The 24,977-nt window shown below is 43.4% G+C and overlaps 1 protein-coding gene across 1 annotated transcript in view; it reads right to left on the reverse strand.

Annotated features, from left to right (window-relative positions):
- The window catches only part of Cfap58 (cilia and flagella associated protein 58), a 95,899-nt gene that overhangs the window by 27,102 nt on the left and 43,820 nt on the right, over window positions 1–24,977 (reverse strand). Inside the window, exons 14-15 of the mRNA XM_048336336.1 lie at window positions 22,490–22,601; window positions 19,873–19,977 (exon numbers count right to left, since the gene is read on the reverse strand). Of these exons, the coding sequence (XP_048192293.1) occupies window positions 19,873–19,977; window positions 22,490–22,601 (217 nt within the window). The remainder of the gene's footprint in view (window positions 1–19,872; window positions 19,978–22,489; window positions 22,602–24,977) is intronic.

A 24,977-nucleotide genomic window follows, 5' to 3' on the forward strand; every position in this document is an offset into this window, starting at 1 on the left:
CTACTTTAAAATGTATGCCAAACATCACACACCTCTGTGCCTCTCCATGATGACGGGGCACGGGGACAGAAGTCTTGCATGGCTTCTAGTTCTTCTAAGCATGGGACTCTTTCATGAGAATGTCTTCAGGTGTTTCATTTTTTCCATGGAAGCTTTCATAGCTGGCTGCCTGATACAAATAGCTGAAGCCTGCTGCCCCTTGCGCTCACCTTCTCCTTCTTTCTGAGCCCCTGGCACCAGGCTAGCAACTTCAACAACCCCAAGAACTGGGCTCTGCAAAGACACCTGTAGTGATCTCCTTGGGGCCACATCCTCCTCCATTTGCTCTCCTGGCAGATTCCAGATGACCGGCTCCCTTTGTGGAATTTTCTCCACCTTCACCCTTATGCTGCCTTCTGAGTTGCACAGCAAGTTCAGATGCACAACAGCCCCTGCAAACACTCAAGGGAGTGTTCTGTGTCCTGTCTGGAAGTCAAGGGCAGCGGGTGAATCCAAGCACAGAATGGGTTCTGAGAAAGAATCGGCAGCATGAGAAGCCTCTGGGGGCCTTAGGACACTAAGTCCCTATGTATCCTCCGAACAGCACACCGTACACACCTACAAGCCACATCCTTCTCCTAGACTCTCAGTGGACCTTCTGGTCAACCAGCCACTAGGGATACCAAAGAGACACACAAGACTGGGTTCTCCCTTCTGTGTCAGCATTCTCAGGGTCTTTCTTCTCCACCTCTATTCTACTACTTCTGCCTACTGGGAAAGGGGTAAAGGTAAGATCCCACCTGAATAAGATTTTGAACAACGAAGAGCGGTTTTGATCGTGGGCAAGGCAAGAATGGGAACTGATTGTTTTAATGACAGAAAAGACAACCGTGTTCAGAAACCCACATTAATAAAGGTTTTGAATGTATATTCGAAATTAAGTTGGCCAAGCATGGTGACACCCACCTGGAATGCCAGCTACTTAGGAGGCAGAAACTGGAGGATTATACTTTCAGGCCAGCCCAGGCAAACCTTAGATTCTATCTCAAAACACAAGATGAGTGTGGTGACACATGTCAACCCAGCTAAATAATAGGCAGAGAGGAAGGAGATTACAGTGGTGACTGTCCCTGGACAAAAATACAAGACTTTATCTGCTGGGGCGGGGGTGGGGGGAGTGAAACTAACTAAAAGCAAAAGGGACTGAAGGTATGGTTCAAGTAGTGAATCACTTGCCTAGCAAGTGCAAGGTCTGAATTCAATCCCCTGAACCACAAATAAAGCAAGCAAAGAAAAGGGAAAAATAACTCAGAAGAAAAGAGTTGGGAAGAAAGAAAATAAAAGACAAGGGAAAGGAAAAAGGAAAGGGGAGAGGAGGGAAGCAGAAGAGAGGAAAAGGAAATGGGAAGGGGAGGAGAGGAGAGGAAAAGGAAGGGAAGAGAAGGGAAGGGAGGGGACAAGAGGGGAGAGGAGAGGAGAGGAGAGGAGAGGACTAAATGGGGTGTAACATGTAATTTCTGGATAAATGCTAGATACTTGTATTATCATCCATCTGACAAAGTCACTAAAGACACAATAAGACAACACATGTAAAATTACTTTGTCATTTGGAAAACACATTTATAACTTGTCATTACTCTGTGATAATATGCCTCTAGCTAGATTAGGGGCCAGGCCATGGCAATATTGAAGAAAATTAGAATACCTGCTAATTTTCTTTTGAATCAACATTCCTGGATCTGTTTATAAACTGGAGATTCTAATTAATTTCCATCCTCTCACCTCTTTTTAGATGAACAGAAAGTCATAAACCTCAAACCCTGTTAACAATCTAGCCAAGTTCCTGGTGACTGTCAATTAGGCCATCAGACTTTGGATTGGAAGTCTGAAAGTCATCTTTTGTACCCTGCCTACAATCACAAAGCTGGTTAATTTTCTCTTATGACTCTTTCAATTTCCTTCATTTTTTTATCTTCTTGGGCATCATAACATCATAATTCTGCCCCCCACAATAGCTTCATGGTCATCTCTCTGCCTCTCTAACTTCCAATTAGTCCCTCCTTCCTGTGATTGCTCACCCACCATAGTCTTCACTATGATGATGAGTTTTTACATTTATTTTTTATTATCTTTAAGTAGTTATCCAAAGGGATTTTTCACTTCAATGATTAGTTTATGAATACAATGCATCTTAATCAATGTCACCTCTTCCATCCTCCCCAATCTCTCCCAGCCCCACCCTTTCCCCTGTTACTTGGTTCCATCTTCACATATTGAATATGGTGACTGTATTCACATACTCTTCCTCCCTCCTTTCCTCTCCTGGCTCCCCTATATCTCTTCCCTTCTCAACAACATGTTTCAGCTTCCTAGCATTCATTTTGTTAAACTGTAAGTTAGTTATTCAAAGGATGATGACATTTTTTAAATAGCTAGTATTGTAATCAAAACAGTGAATCAGTAAATGAAAAAAAATTGAGTAAGACGAACATATAAATCTATAAGTAAACACACTGAATGACTAATACACACACACACACACACACACACACACACACACACACACACACACACACACACACACGGACATTCACTCTAGACATTCACTGAGGCCAAAGGAGAATATGCATAGGAGTAGCTGACAAAAGCTCGCTAGCTATGTGCATATGATCATATAAAATATTTTATGAATTGAACTCCAAGAAAAGCAAACAAGAGATATTTTTAGTTGCCATTGTTGCTGTTTCTGTTTTCTTTTCCTTTTGTCTTGTTAGTTTGTTTGCATTGGGGAGGGTAAGGGGGAACAGAAAAGGCAGAACAAAGGGAGAACTAACACAGTTGTACTTACTAGACACTATGTAGAAAGTGAACTATTTATCTTATGGGTGGGGACAGGAGGAAAAAAATTGGAGAGAGCAAGGAAAGGGGAAGTGGGTTTCAAAAAGAATTGTACTCATTACTTGATTCATGGAACTGTAACCCCTTGGTATATCATCTCTACAGTAACAATAAAAATTAAAATAGAAATAAAAAACTGCTACTTCGAAAAGAATGAATGAATACATCCTCAAAAGTCCATAAAAATAGCCAAAAGCTATTTATTATAGTAGGTTGGCTACTAATAAGCATGTAAGGATTAAGTTTCCCAACTGGCCAGCATGAAGCAATTGGAAAAAGCCAAAATGGAGAAAGCCAATCTTTCCCCATAATAACTCATCTCTGCCAGAAGCACAATGAGAAAGGGTAGAAGAGGATGTAAAGGGTTCCTGGGTCTCTAGTTTATCTGTGATAAGTAAAATGTAGTTAGAGCTGGGAATGTGGCTTAGCAGTAGAGTGCTTGCCTAGCATGCATGAAGCCCTGGGTTCAATTCCTCGGCACCACAGAAAAAGGCAGAAGTGGAGCAGTGGCTCAAGTGGTAGAGTGCTAGCCTTGAGCAAAAAAAAAAAAGAAGAAGAAGAAGCCAGGGGCAGTGCTAAGGCCCTGAGTCCAAGCCCCAAGACTGACAAAAAAAAAAAAGCAATAAAATGTATTTATATGCTTATGTGCCACAGGCTTATTTTCTTGTTTTGTTTCCATTTACTTCCATCTCTGTCCATTATGATTTAAAGAACTGTGAAGTCCTAGTTCTGGCCTGGACAGCTATGGGAAGGAGTAGGAGGCAGAGGAGGGGTGTAGCATACAGGCAATGGATCAGTCTTATTAACCTTGCACTTACCCCAGATCAAGACGTAAAGCTGAAAACCACCTTTGATTCTGCTCCTTTGACCTTCGCACACCTTCATTTGTCAAGTCCCATGCATTGGTCTTTTCAGGTCTCATGGATTTACTCCTTTCTCTTTATTCCAGTGCCTGCTCTTCCCCGACATTCTCATTACCTTGGGTCTGAGTTACAGCTGTTTCTCAGCTGCTCCTTCCATGCCAGCCCTCCAGCCTGTGCATCCCTTTCTGTCTTCCTCTCTCTTCACTTTCACTGTGTCACACCCATGGCCGTTAACATTCCAGAACACAGGACTGCCAGGCTAACCAACCCAGGCCCACATCACACAGCAGGTCAACATGGGTCTCAGCCCCAACTCTTGATGCTGGAAAGCAGTTCTGTGGCTGTGACCATAGTATTAAATCTGTATTAAGTCTATTTTGTAAAACTGACCTAATAACTTGAACACTAAAAGTTATTGTGAGGGTCATTTATATAATATCCAGAATGTAAGGTGTCACCACAGGATGGGTATATAATACTACAGGAGACATTCAATCCACGTGACTGCTACCATGAGACCTGTGGCCTTTGCCTCAATGAGATCTAGCGCTACCTAGTAGAGCAAGTTTAATGCTCATGCTTAGTCTACAAGTAACATAACCAAAGGTTGTGCTAGGCTAAAACAAAATACCCCAGCTGTGGTGCTTTCTGATCAAACACACCCTACACACTGTACTCACCTGATCTCAGAACTTTGGCTCCATCTTCTCTCAGACTTCTCTCAGCTTCCCACCCTTTATTCCAACCTGGTACAGGTGTGTAAACCCAGGACATCGCTGTGCTGGGGGGGGGGGGTATATTACCACTTGAACCAGGCCCCGGTCCTTTGGCTTTTAGTTCCTTTTCCACACAGGGTCTTGCACTACCTTTAGCCAAGCAGTCCTGAGAGCGATGCTGCTAGCTCTGCCTCCCAAGTAGCTTGGATCACAGGCATGTGCTACTATGCCCAGCATTGGCTGGAAGCTAAACCCAGACAAACTTACTGCAAGACCCAATCTGAAAACAAACTGGAAGCAAGAGAGTTGAAAGTGTTGCTCCCACCAGCAGTAGAGCACTTTTGAGGGGCCCTAAGTTCAATCTTCAGTACCACAAAAGAAATACATGACTAGCCTTTTTTCATTTGCTTCCAAACACAATGTGTGACCATGTGTGTTCACACTGCCTTTCCATACCAGCACCACCACCATTGCACTCCTTGGTTCTTACTACCCTATCTATCTAGCTCTGACCTAAGCACTTTGAATTATTTCACATGAGAGATTCCTGAGAATCAGGTACTATTATTCTCAATGCTCTATAGCTGGAGTCACATGGACAAGTGACCCACCTAAGATTCCCAAGTTGGTCCCTGGAAAAACCAAGACTCAAAACTAAGTCTGAGTTCTCAACTACTCCGCCATCCTGTCTAAGTGCATGATCTTGGGCAGTGCCTAGAGCTATCGCTACAACAGCTCAAGGTCTTCTTTGTCCTTGAAGAATCCAATTCCTCATCTCCTCATCTCCCCCTGCTTGTATCCCTCTGGTCCTATAGTGTTTTAAACCACAGATACCTCACTGCATGCTGTCTCAGGCCTTGGCTGAACTGAATAATTATGGAGCCACAGTACCCAACGCTATGTGAATAAGCAGTATCTAACACAATGTGATTAAGCATGATTGTGTATTGTTCACTAAGTGGCACTATGAAATAATGATCTAAATTTTCATACACTACTTGAGGCCAAACTCATTTCTTCCCAGATAGATCTACAGAATCATTTCAAATCAGCTATAAATTTCTTACAGGCAAACATCACATCTTTTATTCTTCCGTCTCACAAAGTCATGGAGGAAAATATGAACACCTCAAAATACCTGTGTTTCAGCATAGTCTTTCAAGCAAGCTCTCCCACTTGGAGAGAAGGGAGGTCTCACATATGTTTGGGATTAAAGGATTGGAGGCAACAACGACCTCTTAGCCTCATGTCACAACGGAGCACCCCGAGTCCTTGCACACACTGGAAGACAATGTTCCTGATCGTCAGAAGTCGAGAGCAAACTAGGTTTGATGGCCTCGCTCAAATGCTTAATATGCTATATATTTAGCATTGGCTCCAGAAGAGACTGTGTTTCAAGAACTCAGAAGAGGTCTCCCGGGCATCTAGGCAGCTCCCAGCCTGTCTCCACCATTAAATACACTCAGGATAGAGAATATGCATTTTTAAATGCATGAAACATGAGCCAGACTTGACACCCATCTATCAGAGCTGCTTTAAGGATAATAAAATCAGCACTGCCATTATAAGGAGAGAGAACTTGATGACCCACTGGAGATTTCTTCCAATCTAAACGATTCTATAAATTCCCCTAAAATCATAAAAAAGCAGATTAAGGATTCATGTAGGTGTTTGCACTATAAATACAAATTAATTTCTGCTCCAGCTGCAATTTTTCCCACCCTTGTAAAAAGCACCTCTATCCTTGAGATATTTCTGGGTAAAATATCAACCAACAGAAGAGCTAAAGATAGTTAGGACTCCCCCAGGTCCTTGTTGGCAACTATTTTCTTCTAATTTCACAAATAAATCTGTATCTTGAAATGAAGTGAATTGAATCTTGCTGCTGTCCAAAAACATTTATCACTGAAAATCTGTTTTGTTTGGGGAATAAGATATAATTGTATACAGATTCAATAAGAACCTAAATGCTCCACTGAGAAATTCTTCATTGAAGTTGTTTGGACTCTGAGTAATCTATTTATTTCTTTTTTCAGTTACTAGTCATATCATTGCTATCTGTTTATAGTAAAAAAAAAAAAAATTCCTGCTTAAACACTGCTCTTGTCAAAAAAAACAAAACTCTTAGTTTCAGAGGTCAGAAACTTATATTACTTTGCTTCTCCCTTGTTTATATGCAACTTAATTCAAACTGATTCTTAAAGATGAAAATAATATTTCTTCATATTCATCTATTACACCCTAATTACTGTTTTCTTTTTATGTTTAAATATTGAGCCTGGTTCTTGAACTGTGAACCTGAGCGCTGTCCTTGAGCTTCTTTTCCTTAAGGTGAACACTCTACCACTTGAGCTACAGTTCCCTTCCAGCTTTTTTGAGTAGTTTATTGGAGATAAGGGTCTCACAGACTTTCCTACCCAGGCTGGCTTCAAACCATGATCCTCAGATCTCAGCCTCCTGAGTTGCTAAGATGACAGGCATGAGCCACCAGCACCCGGCTTGATAACACTTTTAAAGATGAATTTATCAACTAGTACCCTTTTGGCTCACCACTTTGCTCTAGTTCAATTTGAAGACAGAGACCTGAATGGAAAGCAACTGGAATCTACAGATCTTGTTTGCAAATGGTGGTGGAAAATAACCCTGACCTCTAAGGAAATATGCTTGATTATGACATCACAACTGTTTCTCCTATAAAAAGATCTATGTCCTGCAGAAAACTAAAATTTCCGAAATGAAGGTAATAAAGGATTAGAAGAAATGAAAATGTATCAGTCTAAGGATAGCAACCATATGCCAGCCATATCAAAACACCATCCCCAAAAAAAGATTTTTAGAAAATAAATCTTGTACTACTCAAATGCTTAAATATGAAGTAGTTCCAATTGGACCAAAGAAAGAAGACTGTGGTATATTGTTTCAAGAACTGCCACTTGTGTGGACAATCCTAGACGTCATTCTCCTTCATTTTCTCTGGGCTTGGTCATGTAACTTGCTTCATCCAATGGAACGTTAGCCATCATGACACAAATGGTGAATCAAAAAGTGTCTCTGTATTTAGACTTGCCTTTTATTGCTGCTTTGGGGAACCCTGGAGTTATTACTGTCAATAAACACACACACACACACACACACACACACACACACACACACACACACACACACACACTAGCCTGGTAAACACCAAGCTGAGTCACTCATCATCTCAGCTCACTGTCCCACCAACCACTGGACTTGTGAGTGATGTTTCCAGATCAACCAGCTCCTGCTCCACCTACCAATTGGCTTCAAAAACAAGAATGATTCCAAGCAAGCGCAACAGAACAAACCAATCTGATACCTGTCCAAATTTTCAAGTGATATAATCATGACCTAGCAAATGATTACTGTCTTAATATCACAAAGCTGTGGGAATAGTGTGTCCTACAGCAAAAGCTAACTGATACACAGAAGGTCACCACAGTACACACCCCAGGAATACAGCAGTTAATAAGCTATAACTCCATAACCCATGCCCCCCCAGGAGACAAGTAAGAGACAGTTTGAAGGATGCATGGATCTAGTCAATTATTCCTGAAAAAAAAATCACATATGAAATGTTGAACTCTACAAAAGCCCTTTTTAAGCCAATATTTTGGAGGTTTTTCTCAAATGGAACTATAAAGTACAATAGCCATAGTAATAACCACAAACACATATGAAGTGCAAACCTTGAGCTCTGTGTTTGATAAAGAAGGATCCATATACAGGAAAGCCTCAGGTGAAAAATAAAATTATATGTTTTACAAATCAAAAACTGAGGCTTTAGGTAGTCAATGAAGTTGCCAGATCTCTCTCTCTCTCTCTCTCTCTCTCTCTCTCTCTCTCTCACACACACACTCACTCACACACACACACACACACACACACACACACACAGAGCGATATGAATGAGTTTGGGTACGAAAAGATACTTTGCTCAAAAGTCAGATCTCTTTATGTCTCTGTTTTTCTACTGAATACCACCCCTGTGGGAACCTTCTCTAGTCAAGTGGGATGGGCACTGTCTATCCCAGGAGACCTACTCTCTCTTCCTTGACACTCAGATTGTCCAGAAAAGTAGGCCCAGCGAAAGGCAGCCAGTGGAGACACAGAGAAGCTAAGCTGGACTGGATGGTGGACTTGCTGGGTTTTGTTCAGGCCTATTTACCACACAGACACTGGGAGAACAAGAGGGCTTCCACAATCTATTAAGCACCAACAGCCTGACCTGCTAGCAATCTAGAGCCACCCAGATTGCTAAGGCCTCCTTCCCCACTTGTGGAAAGGTGGGAGGAAGAAAAGATAGGAGTCTTACAGGTAGCTGTGAAAACAGATTGAAAGTTAGCCAAAATTCATTCCCTCTCCTGGTGGCAACAATGGCTCCCACAAGGAGAGCAGGGGCCTCATTTATACTGTGCACATAATGCACATCAGCCCTTTCTTACTTAAACCTCTGGAGTTGGTCCTGTTACCTTCTGGATTTGACACTTTGAAATATCTCAACTCTGAAAACTGCAATGAAAGTGGGAGTGAAAGAGGGGAGTCAGTGAAGGCACCTTGCTTTGAAAACAATTTATTCCCAAAAGTAACATGAACAAGACAGAGGATAACCAAATCAAAGACGGAGACCAATGATCATCTGTATATCTCCTTAGGTTGTGTTCAATTGGACACATGAGTATGATTTAAGGCATAAAATGGTTTGTAACCTCTATATGCCTAATGGAGCTTAGCAGGGCCAATCTCTTTTTAAGAAACCCCTAATGCTTGCAAGCAGGGAGTTGTTCCTGGCACGTTTATGTAGAACCACTCAGAGGGAATATGAGAAGTCATTTGGTAATTGAGCACATTGAGTATACCTAAGCAAGTGTAAAGAGACACAGGTTGGGAAATGTATTCACCTTGAGTGAAGCTGAATGCAATTGTAAGGAAAGTCCCAAATATCCACATATTCAAAGCTTGTTCCCTTTGAGATCACAGGATCCAAAACAACTGCACTACCATCCTTTTTCTGTGGGCCACCGGCAATGGCAGCCGCATTTTTCTGAAGGCTCATAAGTCTTTCTGAGCTGTAGTTCCCTGATCACTTGAAAGGGGTTGTTGTGAAGATTAAGGGCTAAAGTAATAACTCCTAGATTGTAGATTGTTTTGGAACTGTGTTATTCCCCTCAAGTCTTGGAGGTGCCAGCAGAGACTTGCTAACTTTGTTTTTGTTGAGTTTTAAGATGAAAAATAAAAGAATGATAGAGAATGTTATGGTTTGGATACTGAACGCCTTCCCTCCCCCCACCCCATCCCACCCAGGCTTATGCTTTGAACTCTTGGTCCCCAGCTGGTAAGTGCTATTTTGGAAGGATCTAGAAACTTTAGAAAGAAGGATATAGTTGGAGGAAGGAGGTCCCAGCCCTTCCTCCCTCTCTGCTTCGTATGAGGTCCGCAGCCTCCTCCACATTCACACCACCATGATGTTCTCCTCACCATAGGCTCGGAATCAATGCAGCCAAGCACCACAGACTGAAATCTCTGAAACTTCAAGTCAAAATAAACCCTTCCTCTTTTGCATCAGTTTCGTCCCAGTGGCATGAAGGCTAACATAGATCCTATTACTGCAGTATTCATTATGTGCCAGGGACCACTCTAAGAACTCAGGATACTGCTCTTAACTAATTGCAAATGATGAGGAACTTTTATAATTTCATAGACGCAAGGAATGAGAGACAGGCAGAGATGGAGACACAGAAACAAAGATAGACATAGAGATGTGTCATCTCAATAAAAATCTCCAAAAGTGAAAAAGAAAGACACAGAAGGCAAAGGACAAGCCCTAAGATTGATTGCAAAGAGAACATTGACTTTATGCTACAGTCTTTATGTGATTGTTTAGTTATGGACCAATGAGGATGACATTTGGGACTATCCAGTTCCTCCTGGTCCTCAGCTCAACATTGAGGAACCACGGACCAGCAGGTATGAAAAGCCCTCTGCCGGAGTGCCTGCCACAGGTCCACGTTGCTGTAATGCTGTAAGACTGTGAGCACTACACAGAGATGAATGGCCCATGTTTTCTCTCATATGTAGAAACTCAATCTAAAATGTAGCTGGACGTGATAATCTATACAAGACTTTAGGCATTCGTATACAAACAGACGGAAGGAGGGTACCCTGAAGCTAGACAAATGTATAACTTCTCTGAACATTTAAAACACTATTGAAATGAACTCTAACAAATGGAAACGTGACTTTTGTTATTGTTGTAGATAATTGTCACTGTTGGTGATGGTGTTTATTACACTGGCTTTTTTTTTCTTCTAGGAGAGATGAGGGGAGCAGGGAGGGAAGGAAAAGGGTGAACAAATGCAATTGTGTCATTGAGTTTACACTACATGGAAAATGACCTATGTAATGTGTAGGCAGGGATTGGAGAGGGAAACTGGAGGAAAGTAAATGAAGGGGTGACATTGTCAAAAAAAAATGTACCCACCACCTGATTTATGAAATGACAGCCTCTGTACAACACCTTAATGATAACAATTTTTAAAAAGATTGTGAGCAATAGTTCATCCTGCTAGATTGTCCATGCCCACATTGTCTTGGACAAACCAAGTGCAGGCAGACCTACAGTACCCTCCAGATAGACTACATGGCAGAATGTACCTCACCTGTTCAGACCTGGCATGAGTACTCATCTCTCAAGTGAGGGGGTATCTTCAACCATTCAGCTCCCCTTTGAGGATGGCCATCATAGTGTCAGCTACTAACCACACAAGCAAAAATTGAATTTGGTGTAAGCTACATCAGCAGCAACTGGGCATGACTGTGGAATCCTCCCTTCTCAACTTAAAGTGGTTGTTTAATAATTGAACAATTACTTTGCTTTTTTTTTTGGTGTGTGTTGAAGGGAGGGGACAATCATGAAACATTTAGTGATTTGAAGGCACTAGAGAATAGCAATTTGGGGCCCTGCTATGGATTCCAGTCTATAAAACTGTGGTTACAGGGTCAACAAATCTTTGCTGTAACAATGAGTGCTACATCCAAGACTTGGGAGCCATGTGATTTCTGTCACAACTACTCACCTGTCTTCTGAGAGTGTGAAGGCAGCCACGTTCCACGTGTGAACGAGTAAATGTGGCCATGCACCAATAAAACCCAGTGCAGGGGCACTGAATTTTGAATTTCTACATGTGATGACACATTCTTCTTTTGATTATTCTTTTCTAAGGAATATAAATGCCTTTCTTAGGATGGACCAGATGAAAAAGAAGGCCCACATTCAGCCTTCTGTCCCACAAAGGGTCATCCTTTCACAAACCCTTATTAAATAATCATATCCCTGGCATTTCTGAGCTATAGACACTGAGGCAGGCATTGCTTTCCCTCTTCTGGAAGTTCAAGGACAAATTCACTTTCCTCTCCTGTGGAATGGGAGCAAGAGTGGTACCCACACCTGCTGGGTTTGCTGTAGATACAGTAGGAGCAGACGAGTCAGCACGGGCATGCAATAAAGCGGATCTGTACTTGAAGTTTTCCATCTACTTCTGCCAAATCCGTCCAGGCTACCAATGAATAGGATCAATGATTAGCATGACTCTTTCAGCACAGGCACACTCCAGACTCCTCACACCAACACCAGAGAATGGTAAGAGTTTTCCTGATCCTAAGACCTGCTTCCAGCCTCAGATGCGCATAACTGCCACACTCCACCAAACCCTCCCAGTCCCTGGAGCTCAAGAGCTGAGAGCTTGAGCGTGAAGGTATCACCCTCCAAACTACAAATAATGATATTTTTCAGCACTGGCCAATTCCCAAGCATTCCACTAAGTGCTTTATGTAATTCTTTCCCTTAATTGTCATAGCAACCGAAGAATACTAATGAGATGATGAGCTCCAGGCTTCAGAGGAGGAAGGTAAAGCAACAAGAGAAGGCCACATGCTAGAAGGCAGGAGAGGTGGGCTTCCATCCTGCACCTGCCTGCACCACGACAGCTCTTGAATGCAAGCACCAAAGTTTCCCACAAAAAGAAAGTGGGGATCGACTTTAGGGAGTCTGCAGTTCTCAGACTGAATCTCTGAGGAGTGTTGCAAAGATGCCACTCTAATACAAGAGGTCTGAGGAGGTTTGAGATTCTGCATTTCCTCAAAGGTTGGGGATGCTGATGGAGCTGGCTCTAGGACCTTGCCTGGAGTAGCAGGGGGGATACAGCAGCATGTGACTTTTCTCCACAAAAGACCAAGGCAGGACACATACAATGAATTCAATGCTGTGGTATACCTCAAGTGCATGCTGATCTGGTAAAGAGCGTAAGTTCAACTCAGTGCTCCATGGAAGTACCCAGGGTATAGCCTTGAGAGGAAGTCTTACCTGTTTTGTGCCACATGCTTTCTCCTCTGTCAGAGATGGTGTAGCTCTTCTAGGTGTCCAGTGACAATTAATGTAATAACAACATATGAAGCACTTAGAGAACTGTAAATGTTTTATGAAGTGTAGGATGACCAGAAGGCCAAGAAAAAAGAGAGAGCCCCTTACTGGAGAAAGATCTGAAAACAGGCAATGTGAGGTTTGTGTCCTGCACAGCTAGTACCTCCCACAGATCCATCCTACCCTCCTGTATCATTCCAGCCATTTTACAGTTAAGTAAACCAGACTTCCAACCAGTCAGTCATAAAATTAAATTAGAAAGTTCCCCTTGAAAGGGCAGGACCCAGACGCCAGCAAAGAATCGGCAATTTCCAATTCAGCTCACAAGCTAGACATCCATGGCCAGACCCTGTCACCTTGGCCTCTCTGTGTGCATAAAAGAATACACATGATGGTTCCCTGAAGGTACAAGCAACTGAACTTCTCCCGGCTCATATCTCACCTGGATCATTTCTGGGGAGTCGGTGTGCCCTTCTGGAAGGACATAACTACTTCTACACTTCAGGAGAGAGAAGCCTCAGTGTTCACATCTGCACAATGGGCACTCAGGAATGAGCCCAGTGCTAACATTCTAGGCTGTGTTGGTTTCTCCAAAACCATGCCACCTCCCCAGGTGAATCTCTTGTCATCTACTCCCCACCACCTGGCACACGACTTTAGTTCTTTACATGCTCAGCACTGAGGCCTGTATAGAGGGAAAACACAGGGCCAGACACACCCTGAACATGCAGGGGTGGCTGTGATTAGAACAGAGACACCATCTTTCAATGGCATGTGATCATGCCATCTTCATACTGGATATTAATGGAATGGCCACCCATGGGGAGACAAGGGAAAGACATGGAGAGAGGAGGGTTTGGTCACATGGTATTGGCCTTCCCCAAAGTTGGAGGTGCCCTTTATAACTTAAGTGAGCCGAGGGTCTGGGGAAGGGAAGCCTTCAAGAGATTCCAGTAAGTCTAATCCCATGTTGCGGACGCTCGCAGTGCCCACGCCCAGGTCCTCTCTGCATCCCGAAATTCATAATCTGGGCTGACAGGCCTGGCACTCTCAGAGGCCCTGGGTTCCCGGAACACTCTGGCAGCTCCTACCTCAAAGAGCACAGGGAGTCAGCTACTCTGCCTCAGGCCAGCGTTCCTCCAAAGAGAGGCCAGCGACCAGCAAGGGCCTCTCTGTCTGCATCTCCACAAAGGGGAGTTGGAACAGATGCCCTGGCCTCACTTTTGGAGGCCACAATGCTGCAGTCACTTTTGTGGAGTTCTAGGAAGGAATGCCGGTGGCACCAGGGCTCAACCTGTGCCCTCCCCTGCTCCTCTGGCTCTTCCTCCTTTCTATCTCTCTTGTCCCCTCCCTCCAAGTTCTCAGGAATCACCTCCCAAAGCACTGGAACCCCACACCCGGGTCTCAGTGTCTGAGGAGGGCAACCTACACTGAGGAGGAGGAGGCCTGCCCACTAGGCAGCCTTGTCAGGGGTCCCCTGAGGCCCCTCACCCTTACCACCTAGCACTGTGACTACAGAACTGACCGGCCCTTCAATGCTAGAAACAAGCCTGTGTCATTCACCTGGAATCCGGGGTGCCCAGCGCACAGTGGGTCCCCAGGGAGGGCTAAGAAGATGTCCCAGCACTGATAGTTTCTACGGCCTCTGAGTCAGAGCTTAGAGACCACCCTGGGTCTTTCCAACAATTCAGGGGAGTCTTTTTTTCTGCTTTAGAAAAGTTTATAAGATAAAATTGAGAGTGACTAGCAGCAAGGGAAATGACCCTTTTAAGAAGGCTTCCTCTTCCATGAAACCCACCCAAACCTGCTCCGCCTGCTCTGCCTCCTCAGAAGGACAATGACTCATCTGCCTCTCAGTGTCCAGTGGGCCCACGGCCCGCTCCGGCTCCCTCCCTGTCTCTTCTCCGCTTTTTGATCCCTGGGCTCCACACTTGCCCATCAAGGATCCACAATAGAGAACCAGATCAAAGAATTCCAAACAAGTAACGAGGTTTGCTCTGCTTCTCTTTCTTTCCCTCTCCTACCTACAGGCCTTGAAGCTAGAGGTTGCAAACCACCCACCTATGAGCTAAAGGGTAATGATGGCCTTATTCTTGGAAATCTCATTTGGTGTTCTTAAGGTTGCCACTGGGTTAAGCTCAATATATTGAACAGCAAAATCCACATCGCCAGCTATTTTGGGAGAAATTAAGGATTTAATGACTCCAACCCACATCAGGCTAGGATGGGGTTAGCAGCCACCTGGGAAAGGGACCCATAGCCCCTTTGCCTCCCACTCTCAGGCCCCCCACAATGGCCTGATTTCAGAGGGTGATTTGCAAAGTAGCTTTGCTCTTTGTTTCTTGCCTAGCCCTGCGGGTGAGTGTATTTGCACTGGCTACCACCATATTTAAGCACTTGGAAAAATAAAATAGAACAAATTCCAACTGCTCCAAATGTTCTTTATGTTTGTCAGTGCCTCCAGCAAGAAGGTAAGCTTCCTATTCTCTTTTTGGACCTTATTAGAGTTAGAATGTGCGGCCTAGAGCCTGCTAAGCATAACTTTTACCTCTAAACCATCTCTGGGTTTTTGTTTGTTTGTTTGGGGTTTTTTTGCACTGGATGTGCTTGGAATAAAGTTTTGCTTCCTGCCTAGGCATGCATCTGGCTTCTCAGCTAGAATGAGAGACATACCACTATACCCAGCTCCCTCTGTTGAGGTGGAGTCTTCTGGACTTTTCTGCCCAGCTCACCTCTAACCGCAATCCTCTCACTCTCAGTCTCTCAGTACAGTTGTAAATCCATGGTTCCCAGCAAGCTTTTGGCTCTTCTGCTGTCATGCCTGTCATGTGGAATGTCATCTTGACATGATGATGATGTGTACAGGTAACAACAGGTGGTTGTCAAAACACATATCCTATAAATGATTTCAAAATAATGGGTGCTAAGGATCAGAGATGAGGAGTCAAGCACAGCAACAGGAAAGGCCCACCTAAGTTTGTTTCTATGCCTTCATAGAGGGGGAGACTGGGCAACAGAAAAGAAATCTTCCTGTCCATGCCCTCTCTAGATTGTTGGTCCTCCCCAAAGCTATAGTGTGTGGCTCAAGAACCATTCTCAGGCTAACAACAACAATGCAAAGGCACCAAGATGGATCAATCCCTAACCTGCCAACCCAAAGATAGAACCAAAATGTCTCTAAAGCCTCAGTTCCTATAAAAACACGTTCTTCTGTCAGGCCCTAGTAGCCATCCAGCTTGGTGCTGGTGGCTCACTCCTATAATCCTAGATACTCAGGAGACTCATATCTGAGGATCGAGGTTCAAAGCCAACCCTGACAAAAAATGCAAGAGACTTTTATCTCTGTTTAACCACTGAAAAGCTAGAAGTAAAGGTATGGCTCAAGTGGTAGAGGGCTAACCTTGGGTGCAAATGCTAGAGAACAGTGCTCAGACCCTGAATTCAAGCTTCAGTGCTGACACAGACACATAATAATAATAATTTAAAATAACCCACATCCTTTTGACCGTTAATTAGTCACTGGACAAGAATTAGTTGGAAGGTTCTAGGAACATGGTAGTCATTAAGACAGACACAGAAACTGCCTTTGTGAAGCTTGCTGTCTAGCCCACAAGCATCATCTAACACACACTTACAACAATTTCGTTCATTGAAGGAGAAGTTGAGGTATAGGAAAGTCTAAAAGACATCGAACCTAGGAAGAGCAGGTCCCTGAGAATGAAAACCTCAAGAGTAAGGAACTGTGCAGACCAAGAGGCCATTCGTCTTTCTGTGTGTGTCATACGTGGCAGCCACTGAACTTGGAGAGGCTAATCATGAAGCGACCTTCCTTCCTCAAAGAGCTCTCACATCTGGTATGGGGGAGGGGTGGCCTCTCTGCAGAGAAGAGCCCCTCTTCAGCGCCATGACACAGATCAGAGAGCCAATGAAAACTTACCCTAGTGCTCAAAGGAGTTCAATCAAAAGTCTTCATAATTATAAAATGTTTTGGTGTGAGTCCTAGAAACTATTCTAACCAACCCATAAGACACACAAAATGCAGGTGGGCTGAGGCATGCCTGTAATCCCAGCACTCAGGAGGCAGAGACAGGTAGATCCATGACTTAGACACTTAGTAAAACTGTATCTCCAAATACAGGCAGTGGAGGTGTCATTCAGTGGTAGAATGCTTATCTAGCATGTGCAAAGATGTGGGCTGAAGCTCCAATACTGCTTAATTGATTAATTCTTTGAGAAACTGGCTTCTCCAGATATGGAGGTGTGTGCAAATTGTGTCAGGATAGAGGAACTGCTAAGGAATCTCATGGCAGAGACTGGGCAGCCCAATCATCCAAACATAAAGACGCTAAATGAAGAATTGATCACAGAAGACTGAAATGGGATATTTAACTTTGGAGGCCTGGGAAAACTGCTTAGTGACTAACACCATTATATTATAGTGGCTGTAATGTTAACGATAACATTGTTAATGATAAATGAACACTCTTCCAAACCTTTATGTGGTAATAAACCTCTAAGCGCATCAATGCACTTAATTCTATGGGTAGGTACAATTCTTGTCCTTATTTTACAGATGAGAAAACTAGGGATTGGAACAAGAAATTTCTGTTGATGGAAATCTGTCAGACTAAAAGGTCGGCACTCTAAAGTCTACAAACATTAACCCACTTAATGAACCAACCCATCCTCTTTTGCAAACTGTTTGTAAATAGTTCAAGTATCCAAAACAAAAGGTGACTGAATGTTAAACCCATGAATATCTACATACGGCAAGTGTCCCTTGAGGCTCCAGGCTATGCAGAGAGGAACCTGGCTTCTAGAGTTCCAATAGGGGGCTCAAAGGAAGGATTCTGGGTCTTTGACAAGTGGACAACTGGAACTGAGAATTCTCCACATGAGGGTTAGACCTTCAGGGAAAATCCACACTGGATAGAAATTGCTCCTTCTCCCAGGGAAAGGAAGATAACCAAGAAATCTCTCTCCTGGGCTCCAGTGTGAGGGGAAATGGCTCCTCAGAAATTTGAATTCATAGACTTCATGTCACAAGAGTCCGGGGTTCTAATACCTGTTAACCAAATAGTCCAAGATGCCCCAAGGTGAGAATTTCACATAAATAATTACTCTAAGCAAGTGATAATCTCCTAGGTCCTAGTAGAAACAAATAAAGGGACATACCCTTAACCAGACCATTCTTGAGCCCTAAACAAAGGCTCTTATAATAAACTCAAAATAGCAAATCATGACATGTAAATAAATAGAGGGGGAGGGAGTCCACCATGAATTAAAGTCAACAGTCACAAAAATCAACAGGGAAAATATCCTAAGAATTTCAAATAATAAGTTCTGGTTAAGACTAGACAATATACTTTTTAAATTGAAGACACAGAGGAAGAAATACAAACGAGAAAAGTCCAGACTTATGTGAAAAAGAATTCCTAGAAAAATAAAAGTAAAATCATTGTAAACAAATTCGCAGTTACAATGAGCAGCTATGCACACTATAGGAAAGAAGTGATGGTATTAAGCTCACATTGTTTTGTTAAATGGCAACTTCTTTGTACAACTACTTAAAGACAATTTAGGATTGATGGGCAAGAAGTTGAAGTTAAATAAAACATAATACAAATAAACAGTGTCCAGAACTATTGCTTATACCTGTAGTTCTAGCTACTGGGAAGGTAAAGTCAGAAAGATTAGAGTTCAAGGCCAGCCTGGGCAAAAATTAACAACACTCCATCTCAACAAATAACCTAGGCATGGTAGTGCATGCTTATAACTACAGCTACACAGGAAGCATTGAAAGGAGGATTACAGTCCAGGCCAATGCTAATCAAATATCTAAGACCTAATCAAAAAAAATTGAACACTTAAGGGCTGAGGATATGGTTTAAGTGGTAGAACACTTGCTTAGCAAACATGAAGCCCTAAATTCAAACCCCAGTACCTAGAGGCTGGGGATATGGCCTAGTGGCAAGAGAGCTTGCCTCGTATACATGAGGCCCTGGGTTTGATTCCCCAGCACCACATATACAGAAAACGGCCAGAAGTGGTGCTGTGGCTCAAGTGGCAGAGTGCTAGCCTTGAGCAAAAGGAAGCCAGGGACAGTGCTCAGGCCCTGAGTCCAAGGCCCAGGACTGGCCAAAAAAAAAAAAAAAAAAAAACCCAGTACCTAGACAGACAGACAGAGAGATATCAACAATGTTAGTAGATGGGGGGTTAAAAAGAAGTAAAATCATGTATAATAAGAGTTTCAAAAGAAATGAATAAAAAGAATGAAGGGGAAACTGTGATAGGGCAAGAATCCTCAGACTGAGGAGCTCAAGTGAGCTGTAAGCATAATAAGAAATACTGAATTCATAACAAACTATTTTGTGTTAAACTCTAGAATACCAAAGACAAAGTGAAGATCTAGCAGTAAACTAAAAGGAAGCAATAGTGGACTTTGGGCAGACTTCCTGTGATAAAAAATGGGCCTCTTTGAAGATGTTGAGAATGATAGTGAAGGAGGAGGAGGAAGATGATGACAACAACAACAACAACAATGGTGATGATGACGCTGCGGATGAGTGGTGATGAGTGGAAAAAACCATTGTCCTAATTACACCAAAAAACTCTGCACAAAGCCTTCCATTGCATCATCGTTCCCTTCCCTTTCCTCCACAAGAGATTTGTCCACACAGATTGTTTTTGCATCATGTGAAAGCTTAGTTTCAAAATCAAAATCATGGCATTTGCCATTATCTGAAGATTACCCAACTGCAGACAGTCAAGTCTTGAACTTCATCTTGGAGAATTCTTTAAGTATCAGGGATGGCAGGCAGGCAGGACCAGTTCATCAGTGGGTTTGTTTCCCAAGTGTGAGTCACTGTTGCCATCTACAGGCCAATGTGGGACATGCAACCCATGCCAGACCACTGACTAAACCTTAAGTCCAGACTTGCCAGTGCTGAGCCAGGATAAACAATGAAAACGCTACCTGGAGAAGCAGCTCTTTCTCCACCACCTCCTCCGTCTTGCTGATGAGGCGCTTCTGCAGGGTGTGAATTTTCTGTATCAGCTCGAAGGTACTGGGATCACTGGCCTGTTCAAAGAGAACAACAACCAACACAGATAGCATCAGTTTCCAAGCTCCAAAATCTCTACCTGTGGTATTATTATTAATATCTAATGCAAGACAGGGACTGTAGCTTAGACCTGTCATCCAAGCTCTTCAGTAGGTGAAGATCTGAAGGATGGTGGTTCAAGGACAGCCCAGAGAAAAAAAATAATGAGACTCTTCTCTGAATTAATAAGCCAGGCATAGTGGTGGGTGCCTGTGGTCCCAACATAAGGAGGAAGACTTCTGTCTGAGGCTAGGCCCAGGTAAAAAATGCAAGATTCTATAAAAATAAAGAACCAAAGGCCAGAGGTGAGGCCAAGCCAGTAGAGCAAGAGTGATACCCTGAGTTCAAATCCCAGAAGTGAGGGGGGGAAAACCTGCAGATCCAATGGATATTCAAATAAAATGAAAAAAGAATGAAGGTTATAAATACCCACCCCCCACAAAGAAAAGCAAATATTGTTTTCCTAATGTCTCCTCTGTGTACCTAGGATATATTTATTCCTCCAAAAGGAGTACTCATAATAATAGCTACTTTGTATGATACCTGCTTCTTTGCCACCAGCCGGCATCTGACAGCCTGAAAGATAATATTCATCTGCTGTTTTTACAAATAAGACAACTCAGGTTCAGAGAAGTTAAGTCATTTGCCCAGGCTGGTAAGGATCAGAGCTGGATTTGAGCCTAGCTATGTCCAGCTCCAAAAGCCGTGGCTGTTCATTAAGACGCTTTGAGGCTTTCCCTACTACCTCTGGTTTCCATAGGAATGAAACTGAGACAGGGTTCCCTGATTCACTCAGCCTCGGGATTCCCCTCTGGGCATTGTTAGCCAGAAGATTTATTGCAGCCCACGGTGGAGAAGGCTTCCTGGATGGAGACTTCTGCTGATAATTGGCAGTGGAACACAGCCATGGCTTTGTGCTCTCAAATGGAGTCATCAGCCCATAACGCTTTGATGCTCCTTCTGAGTCTATCTGCATATGGTTCAAACAAGAGCCCCGGATGTAAATTGATCACTTGTCCTCCAGCTTCACTTTCAACTGCACTGACATTTTGCATTCATCAAGCAGCTAAATATTTTCAAGTCCCAGACTTGTTTTCTAATTTTTTTTAAATAGAAATTGACTTGGGTTTGGAATCTTTTAAGATGTGTTTGAAAACACATGGACTAATCTAATGTGATATTAAAAATCCTTCAGGACCACTTTCCCAGGCAGATCTGTACTATGATTAGGTTAGCAAACAAGACCGTTCTTTGGGGCATTTGAAATCAGTGAGGAAGATACTTCATTGACTCTGACTCTGCTCAGGAAATGCTCAGCTGTGCCAATTGATGCCCATCTACCCGGGCTACACTTGGAACTTATTCAGTTAGCAATTCTAGGTGTTGTTAAAATTCAGACCTCATGTTTACATAACAATTTGTAATGCATTAGCTTTCGTGCTTTCTTCATTAAAAGCGGGGGGGGGGGGGGGAATGAAACAAACGTCCCCTTGGCTGATTTTCCACCTCACACTGAGAGTTCTCAGATCACAGACACAGCTCTCAACATTGTAATTGTTCATTTAGTGGGAGCCCCTCTTGGCACCCCCAGTGCTAGCTACAACTAAATTCATCCAGACCTGAGTTGGCAGTTCTTGGCTTTAGCTGTCATTTCCGGTGCTAGTGGTAATTCCTATGAAGAAATCCTAAAGTAGAATATGAATTGTCCATACTCTACTAATGGGACTTGAGCTACATCCCTAGGTCCTTTCAAAGAAAGGATTTGATTCACTCAAGCTAATCCTTTCAAAAGAACTAATTTATAAAAACAGATTTCCTGCAAGAAAGGGAAAAAATGTGGAAAAACAGCTCAGAGACTGATGGCCAATAAAGCTAAAGGCACTTAACAACCCGGGAATAACAGGTACTTGGCAGGGTAACTGACAAACCAAAAACTACCTAAACAAGAAAGAAAGAAATGTCCATTGGCAAAGCTGGTTCACAGCTTGCACTAGGTCTTTGGAGGGACAGAAAAATCTTTATCTAAGATATATGTGTGTGTGTGTGTGTGTGTGTGTGTGTGTGTGTGTGTGTGTGTGTGTGTGCTGGTGCTAGAGCTTGAATTCAGGGCCTAGACACTGTCTCTTAGCTTTTTCACTCAAGGCTAGTACTTTACCATTTGAGCCACATATCTATTTCCAGCTTTTTGCTGGTTAGTTGGGCCTAAGAGTCTCACAGACTTTTCTGCCCATGCTGGCTTTGAACTCTGGTCCTCAAATCTCAGCCTCCTGAGAAGCTAAGATTCTAGGCATGAGCCTCTGGCATTAGGTTTTGTCCAAGACTTTTTTTAAAATAAAATGAAACATCCAGTTCTGGAACCACCCAAATTCCACTTGACCCAGTCCTGCATTCCAGGTAAGCATTTGCACTGCATTAATCTAAAGAGCCAGTGGCTAGAAGCCTGGAGTGGGATAGAGACGTGGGGCGGGGAGGATGCCTGCCAGATGTCACCTCAAGCCTCCTCCATCTGTGCACGTTCATAGGGTTCTCCAGCTCCTCCTCCAGGGCACGGCACCTGGTCCTCTCCTTCAGGAACTCTCTTTGCACGTGGAAAAGCTCCTGCCTAAAGACAAATGTGAGCTGTTGTTTTTCTCCCAAGGAAATTCTCCCACTTGAATAGCATACCTTTAAGAGGGCACACATCTCGGGCTGAGGATATGGCCTAGTGGCAAGAGTGCTTGCCTTGTATACATGAAGCCCTGGGTTCAATTCCCCAGCACCACATATATAGAAAACGGCCAGAAGGGGCACTGTGGCTCAAGTGGCAGAGTGCTAGCCTTGAGCAAAAAGAAGCCAGGGACAGTGCTCAGGCCCTGAGTCCAAGGCCCAGGACTGGCCAAAAAAAAAAAAAAAAAAAAAGAGGGCACACACCTGCCACATCTGATAGAATAAGCTGGACTTAAGAGATGGGGGCGAATGATGGGAGGAGCCTCCCAAACTGACATCTTGACCTGACACCCCCTCTGTACGACTACTTAAGGATAATTAAAATAAATGAGTCTAAGTTGGAAGTAGGGGGACTGCTGTGAACCTTGAGACCAGCCTCCTGAAATCTAGGCAGGACACAAATGACACCAGTTCCTGGAGAGCCTAAGGCTTGCCTTCACCATGATTTTATTTGCATTATGAAACCAGAACAATGAAAACTGCTGAAATGAATTTTTAGAAGTAGGAAGGGAGGGTATTAGAGGGAGCGGGCTGATGGGTGAGACTGTCTGCATGAATGAAAATGTCACAATGAAATCCCATTTGTACAGCTAATGTATATTCATCTCCGAATTTTATTTTTTTTTAAAAAAGACTTGCTTTCTCTTTAAGAAGAAAATAAAAATCATGCCAAACTTCAGAATTTTGATTCAGAATCTGGAAAGAATTTAGAAGTATATGGAAATGTGAATTATGACCATCTCAGTACACTTGCCAGTGTTTCTAAATGTTTCTGCAGTTGCGGTAAGTGAACAGTCTGCATCACACGTGGAGACTGACTACCAGCCACAGAGGCACACGTGATAACCGGGCACCCGTTGTGGGGGGGGCGGGGAGCAGAGCATCTCCTCCCCCCTCCTGCATGCTGCAGCCACTCAAGCACAAACCCAATTCCCATAGTGGATCTGGTACCCAACCACAATATCATAGGCCTTCAAGTCCTACTGCTAATTCTAGCATGTGGCCAGGACTGAGACACACTGAGTTGGTAAAGATATCTTCACCTTAGAACTCACAACTAATGGACATAGATGGCTGAAAAAGTCCTAAAGCCTGAGCTATGGCTCAACCAGGCTTTTTGAGTTGTCTGGCAGAAGATTTAGTTGATGGGTCATGTGCTGTGGCCATTCTGGGCATCCTGTGAGCCAGCCACAGCTCTATCAAGAAGAAGTTGTTTCCAGATGAACACGGGCATTGACTGGAGCAATAGATCACTACCTGGTCTGCTGTGGGTGTGCAGGTTACTATCCCAAACCATCTCTTTCCCTTAATTGCTTCATTGAAACCAATAATACAAGGTCCCCTCATTAGCAAGACAAACCGTGAGAATTAACTGCACTGTGTTCACTCAGCAGGGAGCACAGAACAAGCTGCTTAGAATTAAAAGCACAGTGTTAACCCTTCACTTTTCTTGAGTGCCACGGGAAAACCTCAGCAAAAATAGCAGCCTTAAATCAAAACAACATTGAGATTCCACTTCACCCCAGTAAGAATGTCCATTATCAGGAAAACTAGCAATAACTAATGTTGGAGGGGATGTGGCCAAAAGGGAACCTACTTCATTGTTGGTGGGAATGTAAACTGGTTCAGCCACTCTGGAAAGCGTTATGGAGATTCCTCAGAAGGCTAAACATAGAGCTCCCCTATGACCCAGCAGCCCCACTTTTGGGCATCTACCCAAAAGACCACAAACAAGAACACATTAAAGCTACCAGCACAACAATGTTCATCACAGCACAATTTGTCAGTGCTAAAATCTGGAACCAACCCAGATGCTCCTCAGTAGACAAATGGATCAGGAAAATGTGGTACATAAACACAATGGAATTTTATGCCTCTATCAGAAAGAATGACATTGCCCCATTTGTAAGGAAATGGAAGGACTTGGAAAAAATTATACTAAGTGAAGTGAGCCAGACCCAAAGAAACATGGACCCTATGGTTTCCCTCATAGGGAATAATTAGCACAGGTTTAGGCAAGTCACAGCAGAGGATCACAAGAGCCTAATAGCTATGCCCTTATGAATACATAAGATGATGCTAAGTGAGGGCTGGGAATATGGCCTGGGGTAGAGTGCCTGCCTCATATACATGAAGCCCTAGGTTCAATTCCACAGCACCAGAAAAAAAGCCAGAAGTGGTGCTGTGGCTCAAGTAGTAGGGTGTGCTAGCCTTGAGCAAAGAGAAGCTAGGGACAGTGCTCAGGCCCTGAGTTCAAGCCCAAGGACTGGCA

The sequence above is a fragment of the Perognathus longimembris genome, chromosome 2, assembly GCF_023159225.1.
Source record: "Perognathus longimembris pacificus isolate PPM17 chromosome 2, ASM2315922v1, whole genome shotgun sequence".
NCBI lineage: Eukaryota > Metazoa > Chordata > Mammalia > Rodentia > Heteromyidae > Perognathus > Perognathus longimembris.